The sequence below is a fragment of the Erithacus rubecula genome, assembly GCF_903797595.1.
Source record: "Erithacus rubecula genome assembly, chromosome: Z".
Classification (NCBI taxonomy): Eukaryota; Metazoa; Chordata; class Aves; order Passeriformes; family Muscicapidae; genus Erithacus; species Erithacus rubecula.
This window is the reverse complement of record NC_136661.1, coordinates 22,885,869-22,905,152: the sequence shown is the minus strand read 5'-3', so window position 1 is coordinate 22,905,152 and position 19,284 is coordinate 22,885,869. Positions and strand designations below refer to the sequence as shown.

Sequence of the window (19,284 nt, the reverse complement as noted above, 5' to 3'; positions counted from 1 at the left end):
CCCCGGAGACCTCGTGCGCAGGCGCGGGATGTGCGCGGGAGCCGGTGGGAGTTGTAGTCCCGCTTGCCGTCCATGGGGAGCCGCGCTCGGGGCACCTATAGAATATTTACATATACGCATACATATGTATATATATATGGTGCGTAGAATCCCGCCATAACTCCTGTGTGCTTATTGCACGTGCAACGCTAGTGCAGCCTCACCCACACAGAGCCCATTCGTGTGACTTTTCCAGAAGCCAGCTGTCCGTCAGATCGCTCCTGAAACGCGCTAGGCAGCACATTGCGGCCGCTGCCGTGACCTCCCGATCAAAGGCACTGAACGAGCGTCCGTTCCCCGTGGATCTGCCCCTCCTCCCGGCAAATCCTTCCCTCTGAGCATCAGATGTCCGCCAAAACTCTGAACAAAGCAAAACTTGAATGCTTAAATACATAAATGGGACGAAAATATTTTGCCTGTCCTACAATGGGTATAATTCATAAAGTAATCAAGGCGTATAAAACGAGTAACAAACACTGGATTAAGTAAAAAGTATCATTTTGGAAGTATTTGTTTACTGCAAGCTAAGCCTATTCAAAATACATCTGTTTGAGATGTCCTCCTGAAGTCCTCACAAAAAGAGGGACTCCCATTATCCCACAGTAGCTGTGGTCGTAGACAGTAGGACTGCAAGGATATTATTGTTCATAAAATGAGAAGAGGAAAGTACTTTCTCATCTCATAGCTGAAATTATTGCAGCTGCATATGAAGTACAACTACTTCCGATGCCAAACATCCTTCCCAATTTACTGAACATAATTTCTTGGTCATTATTATTAATTTTGCATAGGAACTAAATATTACTGTACCTCCTGTTCATTCGTATCCTAATCAAGAACAACAATAGTTCTACCCAAAGTGCTTTTCTAGGATGAAAGTGGCTACTGGGTCAATATTTAATTGCTATAGATTAGGAAAGAAAAGCCTTAATCCACACTATGGAACACTAGTTGAGAAGAAGATGCTACAGAAACCTTCTACAGAAGAACTTAAGAGGATATGGCTTCGGCTATGGAAGTTTCAATTGACTCAGGATGTACAAACTGTAAACAGATTTATGATTTATATAGATGTTTGTATCTATCCCTAATTTTATTAAAAATTGTCTATAATTGAGAAGACAACATAGGGTTTTTTTGTTCCATTGTCTTTCAAGTTTTTTCAGTTATAAGCCTTCCAATATCCTGATAAATAGACATTATCCACTATATGTTTTATTAAAAATATAAGCATCTATACACACAGACATTCACATACCTTTTATCACTGCATCACTACAGCTGTTTTTTGCAAAGCAGTTAGGCCTGCCATTGCTATTCATTTATGAAATAAACTTCATAGGATGACAGAAACAGATTGGCCGGAGTTGGAAGAGACTTTAAAAATTATTCCAACACCCCTTCCATGGACAGGGACACTTTTCACTAGTCCTGGTTGCTCAGAGCCCCATGCAACCTGCCCTGAACTTTGTCAGGAAAGGAGCACCCACAACTTCTCTGGGCAACCTTTGCCAGCACCTCAAAAAACCAAAAAAAAACAAACAAAAAAAAACCCCAAGGCTTTCTTACTCACAACAGATATTTTTTACTTAGGTCTCATAACTTTTCTTCATCCAAGTAATTTGTAATTTCTAGTAGTTATAATTCAAATACTACACCCTTTATGTTGTGATTTCAGCCCTGCATATTTCTGAGCATAAGCTCCCATCTGGCAGCCAAATTCAGCTGCAATTTCAGAAGAAGTTTCAGATTACTTTCCTGTGTAAATTTTGCATTTTGAATTTTCAATGCATATATCATATATTTGAAAAGACTACAACGCACTTTATGAGAAGTCATACTTTCTAAATGTGACAAAAAAAACCCCTAAAATATTTTCTGTCTCCTTGAAAAAAAACCCCAACCCCACTAGTATTATACAAGTCTTTCCCTCAGCAGTTTCCTAATGAGAACCTGATGCTTCCTGGTGACTTTGTGAACCATTACATAACATCTATTTATGCTACTAGTAGCTTGCAGGATCAGATTCATGGTCTATACTTAAAAAACCTCTGTGGGTTATAAAACAAGATTCTATCTCCTTAAGACATGCATCAGATTGCTTCAAAATGAAACAGTAAAAAATTCAGATAAGATCCTTACAGGCATTTTGACTTTTACTGATTTCTGTATCTTTAACTGGAATGAGAATACATGCAGTGAAAAAGTGCAAGTTGTGGCACAGGGAGAAAGACAGAAAAGCTTCAGTAAAACATGAAAAAGGTACTTTTTTAAATAGGAAAAAGAAACTTCTCTGTCCCTGATTCTAATAAGATTACAGAAGCACAGCCAAGAAGTTCCAGAATGAAAACATATGCTGAAACACAAATCTTTAAACTGGAATTAAATAGATCAGATACTCCACATGTACAACGTTCAAAGTGTCTAAAAATACCTCAGACAAAAATGGCAATCAAGCCAGCATTCAGGAAAACACATTTTTGACCTTTATTTCAACCATATGAGATCTCCAAAATAAAGTGAGAAGAGGAAAACACCATAATAACATACAAGCATCATCAATCCTACTATTTTATTTTAATGTCCGAAGACATATGTGATAACGTCTCTGCTGCTGCCACAGGACTACAAAACTGAAACAAAATGAGGAACACTAAATGTTTTTAAATCTCAAGATGGGGTAAGTAAGATTAGGTAGGATTTCTTGGAGGCAACTTTGCAGTTTACTTTAAAAAAATACAGGCTCTCAGCCAGCTCTTGCGTGCCCACCAGAGGGCAGGGCCACGCAGCAGAAGGTGAAAGCTTTCCAGCGCAGCACAAACCATGTTAACAAAAGCTGCTTTTATTTCCTGAAAAGGTAATTTAATACTTAGTGCTCCCTTTATAAGTGCTCTAGATAGAAAGAGATTTACAATCAGCATATGGAGACCAGTGCTATCTTCTCACCTGGAAATTATTTCAGATAGCTAGAGAGACAAGACATATCAACCTTCATATTGTAAAGTGAAATTACATTTTTTAAGCAGTAAAGACCAAGATGCCACATTTTCGAATTATTAAAGCAAAAAAAGTGTTACTTTTAACAACAGGGTTTTGACATTGTACAGTGGCCATAACAACAGACATATTAAAACATATAAAAATAATTTATTAAACCACAGATGGAAGTTATTACTGTTTAGGTTACTAAATTGCAACATAAAAAAACCCCACTTCCCAAACATAATAGAAAGTTATGCAAGTATTGTTGCAAGCTCGAATTACATTAAACACATGAGAAACGAACGACTTCCAGTTATACAAGCAAAACCATTGTGTGGTGGCATCCCTTACTCTTTTTTTCATGACACTTTAATGAAACTGCAGTTAATATTATAAGCTAACCTCCCCTTTCACAGCAGATTTCTTCTTCCACCTTAAAAATTAGTAAGCACAAACAGCAAAGCTTTAAAACCTCTCCCACTTTAGGTTTGCCCCAGTATGCTTTCCTTGCTAGCTCTACTATTTCTAATCAGAGGAGTCATCCTTTGCAGTTAGTAATTGCTATGTAATCAGAAGCACGAGCATGTGTTTTTCAGCATTCCCATTCAAATCTGCATGCTAAAATCTGTCACTGAAGAAAAAAACAAATGCTTCAGCCTTCTTCTCTGCCGAAGACATGTGGGATATGAAATGAGGCAATCAGGCAGTAACTAGAAGAATTTAAGCCCTTTTAAGGCAGCTGCAGAAGCAAAGTGTCTGATGAAGGAACAAATCCATTACAAAAGTCTATTTTAAGAGCTCAGAAAGTGAACTATACCCCTTGGGGGGATAGATGACTCACTCAGAAGGTAACAGCAGAGATTTACCTTGGAAAAATTATGGCTCCTTTTCCACTATTTTAAGCCAGCATTTTTTCTTAGTAGCTTGTTTCTTCTTTTCTAAATGCAATCAAAAATAGTGAAGGTAATTCACCAAAAGCTCAAACTGCCGCTACACTCAATGACCAGAATATTTCTCAAAGAAACATATCGTTCCTGAAAAGCAGAACATAAAATCCCAGTCGCAGCAAACCTTCCTCTCCCCTCACTGACCTGCTATTTAGTAATCCAGCTGTAAAAATAAACTTCATGCTTGCTTTGGAGGAAATACTGCAGGTGGGAGAAATTAACTCATTAAGAGCCAGCAGAGAATATTTATTTTCATTTATGTCAAGATGAAAATAATTGATTAAAATCATAAAGAATTGTTGAATTGAATAAACAATTCCTGGATGATTTCATTAAAACCTGAATATCCTTTGTGTACCAAGTGTTGACCTGTAAAAAATATAGGGCATATATAGCATATAGCACACATGAACTCTAATGATGTTTCTAACATGAAGAGTTAATGAAAGTTAGTTGAAAAGAATAACTACTTTTTTTTTTTTTACAAATTAATAGTCTGTATTTGGAGATGATCTCGTCGTTGGAGTTAACCACTAAGTATTGCAATATAATCTATTCATCTTCCACAATTACACGTCTTGACAAGCCAGGTGTTGGTGCAGTGGTGATAATTATTATATTGCCTGCTTATCATTTACTGTGCTTTGACTCCTGTTTGTATAAACAACCATATTTTTTGTCTTCCAAAGGTCAAAGATATAGTAAGAATTGCACATTTTTCTACTTTTCTTTTCATTTTGTGGCCTACATGACATTGTGCAAGTTACGAAGGATTATTTAAATGAGTACACTTCCTATTTCTGATATTTCCTTCCTATTTTCCTGCTATTAAAGTGAAGAAGTGAAAGCCACTTCTCTCAGCAAAAGCCAGTTTACCTCATGATAAGAGCTCTAAGGACCTCATGGATCCCCTCCAAAAACCTCCTTGCCCACCTCCTTTAAGTACTTTTTCAGAAACACCACTTAGAACTTGCAGCTGCTCATGCTGATTTTGGGGGATTATTCCCTCTTGAAACGTGATGTTTGCCTTTCTGGCCCATATTAATAAACAGAGATCTTTGCAATTAAAAAAAAAGAAAAAGACCAAAGGCTTTTGCTTTTCAACAGTTTATTAATAGGTGTTTGCTAAAGAAACTATGGAGGCCGAACAGCCACTACCTCACTCAGCCTGTATCAACTTCATCTGAAAGCTAGTATTGGCATTACAGTCCACTTCCTATTTTTTATAGTTTGCTTGCACTTTTTACAAAGAGCTTGCACTCACGTGGTAGCAAAAGGATAAGTCTAGAGTTAGGAAGAATGAGAAAAGGACTCAACTGGCACTGGGTGTCTGAAGAATTGTCATTGCTCATGATACAACTACATGACCCATTGCTGCCGTGATCAGCAAATAGGAGCAAACTGTGTTAGTGTCGTGTAAATCAAGACGGTATTTCAATGTTAGTAATAACATGAAGTTAGTTATATTAATTATATATCCATAACATTACATTCATCATAAACTGAAAGGCTCGAAGAGGTAACACAGAAGACACCACATGAAGCCACCTGGTGCTCTGACAGCATGCCTGGCCCATCGCAGTCTGCTGAAAACGCCTCTTACAAAGCTGAGAGCAGAGAGCCCTCTCCTCACCTGCCTTGCGTTTTGGTGTCCCAGCAGCAAAACTCCTTTAAGAGTTTAGGAACTAAACTCCCTCAAGCCCTCCTCAGCAGGATGCTCGGCATGTATCGCCGTGTGAACGTGCTACAGACAAAAAACAAACAAACAAAAAAAACCCCAAAACCAAAAACCATAAAGGCGCTGTATTGACTCGGACAGCTGTTAAAATGTAGGTGTTTAAAGGAAGCGCTGAGGCAGCTTTCACCTTTCAGCCCCGCGGTGCCTGCCCGGACGGATGGCCTGACGCTCCCTGATGGTCTCCAGCTGCAGAGCCCCGCGGTAAGAGAAGGAAACCGGCGGCAGCAGGGGGATCCGGTGGCAGGAGGGGGATCCGGTGGCAGGAGGGGAATCTGGTGGCAGAAGGGGAACCGTCAGGAGGGGCTCCCGAGGGGCACCCAGGTGCGGCCAGGCCGCGGTTTCGCTATGCAAAGCCGCCGCAGCCGCACCCGCCTCACGCCGCTGCCCCGGCGGCTCCGAGCGGCATCGAGGAACCGCTGCAGCGCGTGAAAAATATCTGCTGTTTATGAATTATTGTAGGGGTTTTTTTTTCAGCCTGGAAAAGACTGAGGGGATACTTCAGAGAACCACAGAATCAATTTGGAAAAGACCTTTGAGAACCAATGAGTATAACTTATGACTCAACACCAAGATGTCAACCAGACCATGGCACCAAGTGCCGTGTCCAGTGTTTCCTTAAACATCTCCAGGGACAATGACTCCATCACCCGCCTGGGCAGCCCATTCCAATGTCTAATCGTTTATTATTAGGAAGAAATTCTTCCTAATGTCCGTCTCAGTCTACAGCTCCCTCACGAGAGGAAGCGGAGGGGCAGGTACCGATGCCTTCACTCTCGATGGCGAGTCAGGGGAGGATTAGGCTGGATACCAGGAAAAGGTTTTTCACTCAGAAGGTGACTGGGCACTAAAACAGGCTCCCCAGGGAGGTGGTCACAGCACTAAGAAGCGCTCGGACAACGTGGGGGCCTCCTGTGCACCGCCAGGATTTCGAATCGATGTCTTCTGTGGACAACTTGAGGGCAGCTCTCCGCCTACTAGGGATTTCCTGTGATCCTGTAAAATCTCCTTTCCAGCACTACGATCCTTGCCCCGCCCATCAGGGGAGGCGGGAACGAGCGACGACAGGGCCGCGTCCCCTTTAAAGCCGCCCCACGTGAGCGGCCCGGGGCGGGCGTTCCGAGGCGCGTCAGTTCCGGTTGTGTCGCGCTGCGGAGGAGCCACGCGCGGAGCAGGACGTGAGTGCTGGGTCCCCTCGCGCGCCCCTGCCACGCCGCCATCTTCTCCCGTGCGCCCCTCCCCACGGCCCCGCCGCCACTCCCGGCCCGATTCGGGGCAGCCGCGGCCGCGTGGCGCCGAGGCGAGGCTTCCCCTTGTTCCTCGAGTGCCCGCGGTGCCCAGCGGGAGGGATACCCCGCTGTGGAGCGGGAAGAGCGATCCGCCGCTGCCGGGGAGGAGCTGCCATGTTGGGGGGCACAGTCTGATTGCGGAGAAGATGGCGCCCGGCCGCGTTCCCCCTTGCGCCGGGAGCAGCCCGAGCCCGCCGGCGACCCCTGGCCCGCTGGGTTTCCGTGCTGTCCTTTTCCTTCACCCCGTCACGGGTAGCCCACGGTCCCTTTGCTGCCACCCTGGCCCGGGAAGACTCAGGCGTTCTCGCCCGCCCACCCGCTCGCCCCCATCCTTGTTCGGGCCTCGACTCTTTCTCGGGGGGCGACACGAGCCGTGGAAAAGAGGAATGTGGAGGAAAATGGCGGCTGGGATCCGCCTACCTGGAGTTCCCGGCTCGTCTTCCTTTCCTTACCTTTCCACCCCATCCCTTGGCGCGGCTCCTCCCGTCCCCTCGCCGGCGCTGCGGTGTCCCCTCACGCTCAGCCTCTCCCGGGGAGCACCGACCACCCCACATCCCTTTTTCCTCCAGCTTCCGCCCACACCTTCCTCCATGTTGTCCCTTTCTCCTTGCCATGCGGACCCCGGGTCATCCCCTGAAACATCGTTTAACTCGCCGACTCAGTGTCATCTGTTTGCTTATTTTCACATTGCCCCATTCCAGCGCTCCTGTACCTCTATCCTAGAGTGTGGCTTGTGTGTGCTTCTTCACACCGTGTATCTTGTGCCGTGCTGCAGCTTCCTTGTCCTTGTGCTGCAAGCTATTACCACAGGTCTTGCCCTACTTTAGAATCACGTTGATCCATTAGCATTATTTGGACTCTGGTTTGGTTGTTTTGTTTTGGGTGGGTTTATTTTTTTTTTTTTTTCATTTGCATATGTGGGTTTTTCTTTCACTGCTCGTTTTAAGAAAGCTGTTACTCCTTTTTTCTTTTGTGAGATACTCCGCAATATTATCTTGGCCTTTCTTAGCTCAGGTTATTGTACAATTTCAGGAATACTTAATTTTATTCTAAAAGAATAAATTATCTGTGTATTTGTTACAAAGCGTCTCTAGCAGCAGGGACGATGCGTAACCACTTTATCTAACCGCATGTTTGCATATCAGGGTGACACGCAAAGACACCTGGCAGCACGCATTCAAGGAATGCTGAATGCCTGCTAGTCTGGGGATTAATTGTCTGCAGTGACTGATGTGTTGAAGTTGCAGTGAGAACATTGATTGCAGCCTTGTGGCTCTCTGTAACTGAGGTGTATTTCAGACTGTTGGGTTATAGGTGGGAGCTTGCACATCATGTGTGTGACAATTGTGCAGCATGTTACTTGCAAATCCAACTGAGTGAAATGCCCCTGTCACAGTGTAGATATTGCTAGAGTCTTACTGATTTGTATTTGTGGATGTAATAGGATCCAGCTGGAGAGCAGTTTTATATTGTGTATTTTACACTGTGGATTTTGTCATGTCTGGGGATATATGGAAATTGTGAAAAATCATTCAGCTGTAGACAGTTCTGAAGCCAAACCACTGTGCTCTGTGTTTTAATGCAGTTGCAGCAAAAAGAGGTAAGAGGGAAGAGTGCTTGATATTGCATCTGCAGTGGATATTCAAGCTTACATGAAAAGGCAAGAGAATCTTTAGGAGGGGTTAAAGAAGATGAGCCAGTACAAACAGGTTTGAAGATTGCTTTCCAGCCAAAATGGAATGTCATTCCTTATATAGTGTTCTCATGTTATTTTTCTTTTCCCAGAATGCCTAAATCAAAGGAACTTGTATCTTCAAGCTCATCTGCCAGTGATTCAGATAGTGAAGTTGACAAAAAGGTGAACAATATATGCAGTTCATTACTGTATTAACTCTTTTTTTTTCAGGTCGAGGTTAAGGAATTAGGTGAGCATTATGTCATAAATTGCATGCTTGTGATTTATCACACTTTAAGAAACTTTCTCTTCCGCCCACCCATCTCAACAACAACAAAAACCATACAACCCACCTTCTAAGTATGGGTGGATTGCATAATTTTTGCCCTATAGAAAAGTTTTTTTCTTTATTGCACTTTGTTTTCTTCATGCCATTCCATATGATAATTGCAAATTCCCTGTGATTCTTGCTTTGTGGCAATCTTCTGCATGCTTCTGTATCAGCTGCCCTGGTGGCAAGAATTTGGACTTGAGAACACGTCTCAATGCCACTGCCATTTTAATATCTGGATTACTTTATAACAAAAATCTGCACTTGCCCTGTGCTCCTTGTGTCACTTGCTTATCTTGTTTGCATGGGGTTTTTTCTCTGCTTCATTTTCTTTCATTTGCTGTTACACCATCTGCTAATTTCTCACTTTAAAGGTGAGCCAGTCTGAGTTGATAAGTTTTAAGATGATTGTTTTAAATGCATAAATCAAATGTTTCCATTTAATTTAAATAGTTATTTAAGTTATAAGTTTAGATGTACCTATGTTTTTGAACAAAATCAGAGAAAAGTAGTTTATTTATCTTTTTTAAAGAAATGCTAGGTGGTAACACAGGTACCAGGTCTTTTAACATAGTACAGTACGTGAAGAGGTCTGGTTTCCAATTTTTGCAGGAGTAGAAATAGTAATTTTGTAGCTTCTTTGATAATCTGATTTACAGATGATATTATCTGAATGCTTTAAAAAGTCATGTAGTTTATCATGCTGTAGGCAGTGATTAGATGCTTATTAAAGAAACAGTGGTCTGATAGAGGTGGTTTCCAGTTCCTTTCTTATCTTATTTATTATCTTAATAAATAATCGTTCCAGATTATTTGTTATCTTATCTATGTTTTTTTTCCTTTATTTGGGGGTGTTGAAAACTGTTCATACTTTTTGTTCCATATAGTGGAGAAGAGGGTGCCGTTTTCATCTCACTTAAAATTTTTATTAAAGCTACTGAACTGACAGTGTTATTGTACAGAAAGAAAAGGATTTTTGAAATATATTTTTGATCTGATTAAATTCTCTTTAAAGCCAAAGTATTACTTCACTGAGAACAGAGGCTAATTTTGAAGTTTTTAAATTCTAAAGGGACAGGATTGAGTGCCTGCTTTGACACAAAGAAGGAGATATTGCTTGGTAGTGGGCTGTGGTATACAATGTAAACTTTTGCGATGCATACAGAGTAATTGTGACTCATGCTTTTCTTTTTTTTGTTTTGCTCCAAGGCAAAGCGGAAAAAGCAAGTGACTGCAGAAAACCCTGTAAAGAAACAAAAGACTGGGGAAAGTTCAAAAGGTGCAGCTTCTTCTAAGCAAAGCAGTAACAGAGATGAGAATATGTTTCAGGTAAAATTGATGACTCATAGAGCCTGATTAAGTTAACATGTTACATTAGATGCTGTATAAATTTTATGAGGTGGTATGAATTTCTTGATGGTGTAGTGCTTGGCCTCCTGAGTCCTTGGCCTCAGGGGATATTACGATGGTGGCATTCAGGTGAGATGCTCAGAAAAGCTTGGTCAGGTTTCACAAGAGTAAAAGAATCTTGAGTTGTATCAATTGATCTAATTCTCATGACTTTGCTCCTGGTATCTCTGGGTACTCATTTATGTAATTAAATGCAGCCCTTCCCATCAGTATATTTTTAACTATTTGATCAGATTTGTCTCTACACGGAAGTAGTTTTTTTCATTTGGGTTCTTGAAAATAAAAATGTTCTTGGAAACCAAAATGTGGACTCTTCATTCCTGTTTAACTAGGTCAAGGGCAGCTCTGCCTCCTGTGTTATGACAGCATCCTAGATTAAGTTTTGTTTGTTCCCTTATGATGCAGGGTCTTACCACTAACATCCATAAGGATAGGAACTTGCTTAAAAACTCCTTGTTTTTAAGGAGGGATGAGTGTCTGTTTTTCAGTGGAAAGATGGATTTTTTGAATTCATGGTAAGCACAGGCTTAGCCAAGGCAGTAGCAGTGTGTGCTGAGAGAGCTGATACACAGCTCAGAATTAGCTGTTTTGGGGGGTTGGATCAAGATCTATTAAAGGTCTCTGGCTAGTTGTCTGGAAGGGAACTTGAATTCTTGAGGTTGTGATTTTTGAGTTTGTGAAAGGATATGGGAAAGGTGCCTAATGAGATGACCCAAGCACAGAGTAATGTAAATGAAATGGTTCTGGACTGTAGTTGTGTGAAGTAATACAGGGAAAGAAAAGTCTGTTCTAGAGAGAAGACCTACTTAACTGATGCTCTCTTACAGGGAAGTTATTTTTGTTGTCTGAATTCTTACTTCTCCAATTATGTTTAGGTGGGATTTGCTTGAAGGCTGTGCCTGGACTTCATATTGAAGGAAGTGTGTAATATTTTTAGTTCTGCTTGGGCATGCTTTGAACCATGTAGGAGAAATGAAATAGTGAATTTTAAAACTTTTGAGGTAAACTGCAGATTAAACTCTAAAGAATTATGTATAAACTTAGTGCTATGTTTGTAGTCAGTTCCGAAATTACAGCCTTGGAGAAAACTTCAGAACTTTTAGTGTTCCCCTGAAGCAAGATCACACCCAGATTCTTTTAAATAAACCAAAAGTGTGCATGCTCTGGATTCTTGAAACCTCTTCAATCTAAGATAATAAAAAGTTACTAAAAACAGACTGTAGAGGAGTCATATTATGTGATAAGAACAGGGTTCTTCTGGTGTTGAGTAGAATACAGGTCTTTGAATATCACCTTGACCTAAAATGTTAGTGTTACCCAGTCTCTGCTTGCCTTTGAGGTAATCAGCAATAATCTAAAATATATTTTAGATTACTCATTGAGTTATGATGAAGCATTTTCAGTTTTTGTCATCTATATCAACTTTTGTGCAGTAACTAACATGCAAATGTTAAAGAACAGAAATAAAATTACAGTAGGTCTGAGGATATTCCCCCTTCTTCCTCCCTATATGGGAGGGCATGCTCGTTAATTTTTTAGATATAGTTTTGTTTGTTCTAGGCCTCTTAGTGATACTAGAAACCTTTCTGGGGAGTTTCTCATGACAGTAAAATGATCTCTGATCTGGAAGTGACTTTGCAGTATAGCTTTACAAGAGTGGCTTCAGGTGATGGAATTCAGGCTGTAAAGCGTTCATAGAATAGTCACTGTGTCTGTATTGTGTATGGGAGTGGCTGCAAATGATGTGAAACCAAGAGTCTTCTTGTTCTACATCCTCAGGCTGTGTTATTGAAGCATACAGATTCCCTTAATATAGAGCTCATTGTGACTGCTGTATTCAGAAGATTCAGCAATTTCATAAATACCTACATTTTATATTTTCGTTTGAGTTTGTTGATATAATGTTTTTTTGGCGACTACTTACAAAGAATAGTGTTAGTGTAAGAAGACGATTTCTTTAATATAAGAGACAAGGTGTATTCTATTTGCATGTCTTGACCTTATTAGGTTTTTTGGGGAACCTAGTATACTCTGCAACTTGATGAAGGATTTGTGTGCTGTTAGGTTGCAGAAATTTATGTTACTCCCATGTGTGATGTATTACTTGAGGACCTAAGGACAGGCGTTATTTGTGTTAATGTGGAAGGGTTTAGCCTTGATGTATTGGATTCCTGTCTGTGGCTTCAAGCCAACCTGAGCTCTTCTCCATGTGCTTTGGTTAGTTTGACTAATCCTATCATCTACCTATGCCTGATTTGGATAAGGTTTGTCAGTATTCATTAATAACTACCTAGAGCAGAAAACTGCATTTCATGATCATGCATTTAACTAAAATTGTTACATCAGAAATTCTCTGTTGCCCTGTTCACCTCCCAAAACCATTTTTTGGGTTTGTTTTTGTTTTTTTTTTTTTTGAATTTTCACCATATTTGGGCTTGGACTTATGAGAAATAAGTTCTTTGATTTTTTTTTTTTTTTCCAGTGTAATTTCCCAGTGTCCTTATCATAGGCTCCTGAAAGAAGGTAAACATAGAAATTTATGATGGTCGGAAGCTCTGGTTTCACATACTAATTATGAAACTTAGGTGGTCATCAAATGCATTTCAAAATTTGCTTTGTTGCAGATGTCACCGTTTACAGGAGTCTTGTGCTCCTTGCATGGTTATTGGCTAAGGAGGAGAGAGAATTTTTTGCTGTTTATGCTTGCGCTGTGGGTGTACAGTTTTATCCAGAAAAACTGGAAACAGGAAAAAGGATTAGGAGGGTGCTTGCTGAAACTCACTCAGGAAGTCAGTTGCATATCTCTGAAAGGAACAGAGATGCAGTTCAGTGGTTTTTTTATTCTAAGTAACAGAAACCTGGAAATAATGGTTTTAATGTTTACTGATTTGTCTAAGTTAATAGAGTAGAATAATCTAAGGATCTGTATTATTTAGTGTATATAAGCTTCTCTGTGAAGGTTGAACTGCGCTAAGTACTCAGCTGTAAATCATGATGACTGTCATGGTTTAACCCCAGCCAGCAGCCAAGCCTCGGGCAGCCATTCACTCACACACCCACCAGTGGGACTGGGAGAGAATTGGAAAGGTAAAAGCTGGAAAACTTGAGGGTTGAGGTAAAGAGTTTCATGGGGAAAGCAGAAGCCACACATGCAAGCAAAAAAATCCCAAGGAGTTAATTCATCACTTCCCATGGGCAGGCAGGAGATCAGCCATCTCCAGGAGAGCAGTGCCCATCACATCTAAGTGTCACCTGGGAAGACAAATGTCATCATGCCAAACATGCCCCTTTCCCTCTTTTTCCCTCCTCTTTATATCCTGATGTTACATGATGTTACATGGTCTGGACAGTGGTCTTTGGTTAGTTGTGGGCACCTCTGGCTGTGTCTCCTCCCACTGTGCCAAGCAGCCCCAGCTTCCCTGCCAGCGTGGCAGTCTGAGAAGCAGAAAAGGCCTTGGCTCTGTGTAAGCTCTGCTCAGCAGCAGTCACTAAAACATCTCTGTGTTACCATCAGTGTGTTCAGTACAAAGCTAAAACAGCCCCATCAGCCAATATGAAGAAAACTAATTCTTCCCAGTACAGCAACCCTTGGAATGCTGCTCTGGTTTTAGAGATGTAGAAATATCTTCAATCTCTGAAGTGACTCAACAGAATCATCAATGCATGAAAAAAGAGCTGTTCAGAGACGAACCTGTACCAGAGTTACAGGTAGCTAACTATGAATTTACTTAACTAGTTAAGTCTAGATTTCGTTTGTGTTTTTCAGTATAATTGTTTGTTGGAACTGTACTTTAGAAGCCTATTTAAAAATTCTAGTAGTGGCAGCTTTTGCATAGAGTTCAGCTAAGTATCTGAAATTTATTGGGGACATTCATCTGAAATCTAGATATGATGTGAAATCTAACTTAATTTTAGCATTTACATCAAGAAATGCTTTTATGTAAGGTAGACTAAACACAGAATGAACGTGAACTTTGCCTTACTGCCTCTCATCTTAATGTAGTTGAATTTCCTTGAAAATCACATTCTAAACTTTTTTACTGTATTTGCAGCTGTAATCTGCAATATTGAATTAGATTTTATTTATTGCGACAAATCTGGAATTATTTGGCAAGGCAGTAATATTCTTCAATAGCCATGGAAAAAAAAAGGTGCTGCAGAGTGCTACTGGTTGAAGGTATTCCTGGAGGTGACCTTGAAAGTTAGTGGCGCGTTAAAGAGTAAAACCAAGAAATGTCCATGTGGGCTATTTAGGATATCCTTTGCCAGGAGTGCAGATGGACTTGAGCATGGTACCATGTTTGATCTGAAAGAGCTAAACTGGCATAATGTTATACTTTTATTTTTGAGTTTAAAATTAGTTTTATAATTCTATCAATTAAAAATACTGTCTGATGAACAGTAATGTCTTATTAAATTTAAAGATTGCCTTGAAGTAGGACAAGTGCTACAGACGTAAATTATCTAAAATGTCTTAATTGTTCTAAGGTCAATTTAGGCATCATACAGCATCTGCAGAAGAAAAATTCTTTTAAGCAAAGATAAAGTATTCATGTTGATAAATAAGAGCACATGACTTAAATATCTGTGGATTATTGTAGTTGATTGGAGAGTTCTTCAGTCTTCTTGGTCAAACTTGATCCTGGTGTTTTTGGGCCAGAAAATATCCGTAAATTGTATCAAAATGCAACCTGCAGAGATAAAGGAAGTTGAAATTTAAAGGTAGTGTTTTACCAGGAAGGAATATTTTATTTGGAAATAGTTTCCTTCAGAATCTATTATTTTGTTATATAAAATGTATCCAGAAGGTATATGCAGAATTCAAAGGATTTCTCAGAATTGCAAGAAGTTTTATTTGATTGTTTTAATTATCTAGCTTCTAGTTCTCAAATTCACCTTGTTAATGGAATTTATGTGAATAGATAGTTTATCATATTTGAAAAGATATTGAATAAGTCCAAATACATAGTGTATTGCATAGTTGGTGGTGTAATTCTTCCCTAACTTCTCCCAACTCCAGCCCCCAAAAAAAGAGGTCCCCATGTAATTCAGATATGACACCGATTTGAAAAAGACAGAATTTCAAAATTTCATACTGTGCTACGTGCTGGTAAACTTACACAATGTGACTTTTTTTTTGAAGACCTGGTGGTACAGTGAGACACCCATGAGGACTTGGGAGTGGGCATTTTCTGTATTTACTGTGTTAACAAAAGAAGAAAGTATAACATATGAACATCTAATTTGCTTTCTGTATTTGGGGAATGGACTAAAATTTAGATTTGGGAGTAGCTCTCCCTTTTTCCTTCTTTGTTTAGAACTGATACAGGTATTTCTATTCTAGGAGTGCTACATTGGGCATTGCCTGCTCAACCAGTTTTAAGTCGTTACTTATTAGCCTACTGACTACTCTGAATTAAGCTTTTAATCTAGTTATTTCTGTGGTGTCTAAAATAAACTGCAGTGTGCAGTGTCACATGTCAGAGTATAATGCTGCTGGGGAAAGTGAATGCTGTAATATGTAAAATACCTAATAGACCCTTGTATGTGTTTTGACAGATTGGCAAAATGAGGTATGTCAGTGTTCGGGACTTTAAAGGGAAAGTCTTAATTGATATTAGAGAATATTGGATGGATCAAGAAGGTGAAATGAAGCCTGGCAGAAAAGGTATTGTTCTGCTTCATATTACTTTGTATTAAACATGGTCTGCACTTTCCAATAGAATTTCCTATATCGTATTTTTCTGCTTTATTGTTACATGATAATGAGTAGTGTTTTTACTTTCTTATGATGTGTATTTTTACAAAGGATTAATTTTCTCTGTAGGATATAATCTTAAGTGGTTTTGTTGGCCTGAGTCTGTTTTCCTAAAAAGATTCTCCATAATTTATGGAAGGCAAAGTGTCAAATGCAAGTAAATTGGGTAGAGGCGTTATAAGCATATTTACACCATAGCCATATTTTCCCCCCACATCAATTGTTTAACTTAACAAACTGAATTTCCCCTTATGGTTGGATTTCTTATTTCAGAATTAACTGAAAATATTTATTCATTTTTATAAGATTTTAATTTTATTAAACCATGTCCTTCAGTTTTTACTAAATTGTAGATTAGAACAACCTGAATATTTAGTTTCAATAATTATGAAAAAAGAATTGTTAAAAAGTATTTTAGTAGAGGGGAAAATATCTCAAGTGTCCCAAGTTTGTAATCTGCAGCACAGCACAAGCCATTGTACTTCTAGTTGCCACTTGCACAGTTGCTTTTCATGGCAAGGCTTCACTGTGAACCATTTTCAGAATGTCCACATCTCAAAATGGGGATTACAGGACAATTGCAGTAGTGAAACTGTGCTTGATGTTACATTGCTTCTCTTTGAAAAGCCTGCTTTTTACCCATTTTCATGTAGCATCAGTGAAAGGTAAGTATGAAACATTTTGCCCAGGTTGCTTAGAGCCTCATGCAAAGATGCCTTGAGCACTTCCAGGGATGGGGTATCCATCCACAGCTTCTCTGGGCAACCTTTGCCAGGGCCTCATCACACTCACTCCATCTAAATGGACCCACTTCCAGTTTGAAGCCATTCCTCCCTGTCCTGTCACTACATGCTGTTGCAAAATGCCAGCCTCAGGTACTGGCAGGCTGCTAAGTTTGAATTTTGAAGAAATTGAATATACAATCACTGTAAGGTTTGTTACATTATTTTGGTGTGTTCAGGAGCATCTCAGTAAAAAGCAATGTAGAAAGTTTGAGAAGAATTTTCAACATTTCTTAAATAACCGCTGAGAATAGATTTGTATGAACAGGTATACTGGTGCTCTGCAGGAAAATTACTTGTTTTGGATTTGTTGCTAATTAATGAAAAACGTTACTCTGACTTCTAAGGACTTCATGTTCTGTGTTTCAAGGTAGAATTCAATAGCATATGCACTTTGAATGGCAAAGTACAACAGGATTTGGTGGGTGGGCCATGTGACAAAAATGACATGATGTAGATAGAAGTGTTTATCAGTGCAGCAAGAGAGTCTGAATTTTGTTATGATAAAATTAAAAATAATCTGATACAGTATGTGATTCTAGTATTTCTTTGAACTCATATGCTGCTCGTCTAGCTATCCAGTATGAGTAGCAAACATTTTGTAATAAAATAAAAATAAACCCAGAAATTTAAATTACTGTGAGTGTCTGAAGCAGCAGGTCTGAATATTATTTAGTTCATCTGGTCTGTAATTGAGGGACATCCTCATGACATTTGATCCCCTGATGATGGTTAGCACACCTGACTGGTTTCCAGATGAAACCTGCCCTCCAAAGGCTGGTGGAAGACTGCTTAGAGAAACTCCATGTCCATTGCTTGCTGCTTAAAATTCTGGTGATGCTCTGATAAGACATTGATGGCAAAGAAAATGGGCTTTAAAAATGGAATTCAAAGTTTCAGCTGTTTTCAGGTCCTGCTCCACCTTCAGGGAGAAGGCAAGGAAAACTCTCACTAGGAGGGGAGAATGGGAGTAATTAGAGGAAGACCTTGACAGGAGAAAGTATGAGAGGACTGGGAGTCCTGGGAACCTGCACTTCCTGCAGAGTGGGTATAGAAATTTTAGGGTAAGAATGACTAGACCAGAGCACAAATGAAACATATACTTGAGGGGAAGATGAGATCAAATTTAGAACGAAAGTGATTGTTGAAGTGAAGGGTTGTGGAATACTGAATGATTATTGGTTGAATGTCACTAGAGACTACCGAGAACTTGAAGTAAAAAGTTACTTTGGGTGTTGGTTTATGAGTGCTAGGGAGTAATAAAAAAATGGAGTCTCTCCAAAAGGTTACTTAGAGCACCTGTTATTTACAGTGCTTTAAAAAACAAAAGAAAGAAAAGCTTTTCCCTCCCCCCCCAAATTACAGTACTTGAAAAGTGCACAGCAGACCTGTCTGCACAGGTACAGCTTTTAGGAACTAACAGGAGTACAAATGATTTCCTACTTACCACCCAGGACTTTTGTGCTGCCTTCTGTCAAGGCCACAGTTGTATTTCACTCCTTGTGTTAAGCCTAGTACTTGTACAATTATTTGTTACACACATTTTCTTTGTAAACTTGTCTAGAGATGACCTGAAGTAAAGTTGAAGCATTGGAAATGGGTAATTTCACTCTGTAATAAAGATGATTGTTGAAGTCACTCAAGTATTACTATTATAGCATAGGTTTAGTGTATGAAAGCAGGCTTTATAATAATTGCACAAGATCCTGCACCACAATTTTATTTTTGTCTTAAGCGTTTATTTTTAATGCTTTTCAGGTATTTCTTTAAATCCAGAACAGTGGAACCAGCTGAAGGAACAGATTTCTGATATTGATGATGCAGTAAGAAAACTCTAAAGACAGAGCCATACAAAAACTTGTATCATTTAGTTGTATTAAGCAGTCTTTTTACATTGGCTTTAGTTTTCTAAAATATTGTTTTCCAAGCTATTGTATATTTGGATTGCAAAACGATTTGTAAAATGAATACTTTTTTTATGTGCATTAAAAGTGTATTCTGAGTGAGGCTATTTGTATATGCTTTACTAAAAGGAATTGTGTTGCTTTCGCCCCATAGTGTAAAATAAACCAAGTAATACGTAATGAATACTTGTTTATGGCCTTTTGATTGAAGGAGTTTGCTGATAAGGCCACCTAATAGCTTTAGTCAGTATTTTAATTCCAGTTTAGTTTACAGTAAGTGTGAATTTGTTATCTGAGGGGATTTCTTAAAATATCTGTTTCACTCTTCCTTTTATTCCATTTTTTGGTATTGCCCTGCAGCCTTCTGCTTTAACACTTGATACAAACAATGAATACTTGGAAAAACACGATTTTGTAGATAATTTTCAGTAC

General features: G+C 39.6%; 1 protein-coding gene across 2 annotated transcripts; it reads left to right on the top strand.

The window, feature by feature from the left end:
- The first annotated feature begins 6,775 nt into the window (after positions 1-6,775).
- On the top strand, positions 6,776-18,955 carry SUB1 (SUB1 regulator of transcription). Of its 2 annotated transcripts, none has more exons than XM_079329877.1 (5): positions 6,776-6,881; positions 8,778-8,850; positions 10,208-10,327; positions 15,968-16,076; positions 18,707-18,955. In XM_079329877.1, the coding sequence occupies exons 2-5, from the start codon at positions 8,779-8,781 to the stop codon at positions 18,784-18,786; spliced, it is 381 nt and encodes a 126-aa protein (XP_079186003.1). In that variant the 5' UTR covers positions 6,776-6,881; position 8,778; the 3' UTR covers positions 18,787-18,955. The 2 variants fall into 2 exon arrangements, with proteins under 2 accessions (XP_079186003.1, XP_079186004.1); XM_079329878.1 differs by lacking the exon at positions 6,776-6,881 and adding an exon at positions 6,961-7,244.
- The last annotated feature ends 329 nt before the right edge of the window (positions 18,956-19,284 follow it).

Bases quoted from the DNA above. Each gene is read 5' to 3' on its own strand.
- SUB1 (XM_079329877.1), top strand. From the start codon at position 8,779: ATGCCTAAATCAAAGGAACTTGTATCTTCAAGCTCATCTGCCAGTGAT. The intron at 8,851-10,207 runs GTGAACAATATA...TTTTGCTCCAAG, and splicing joins ATAGTGAAGTTGACAAAAAG to GCAAAGCGGAAAAAGCAAGT. The intron at 10,328-15,967 runs GTAAAATTGATG...GTGTTTTGACAG, and splicing joins GAGATGAGAATATGTTTCAG to ATTGGCAAAATGAGGTATGT.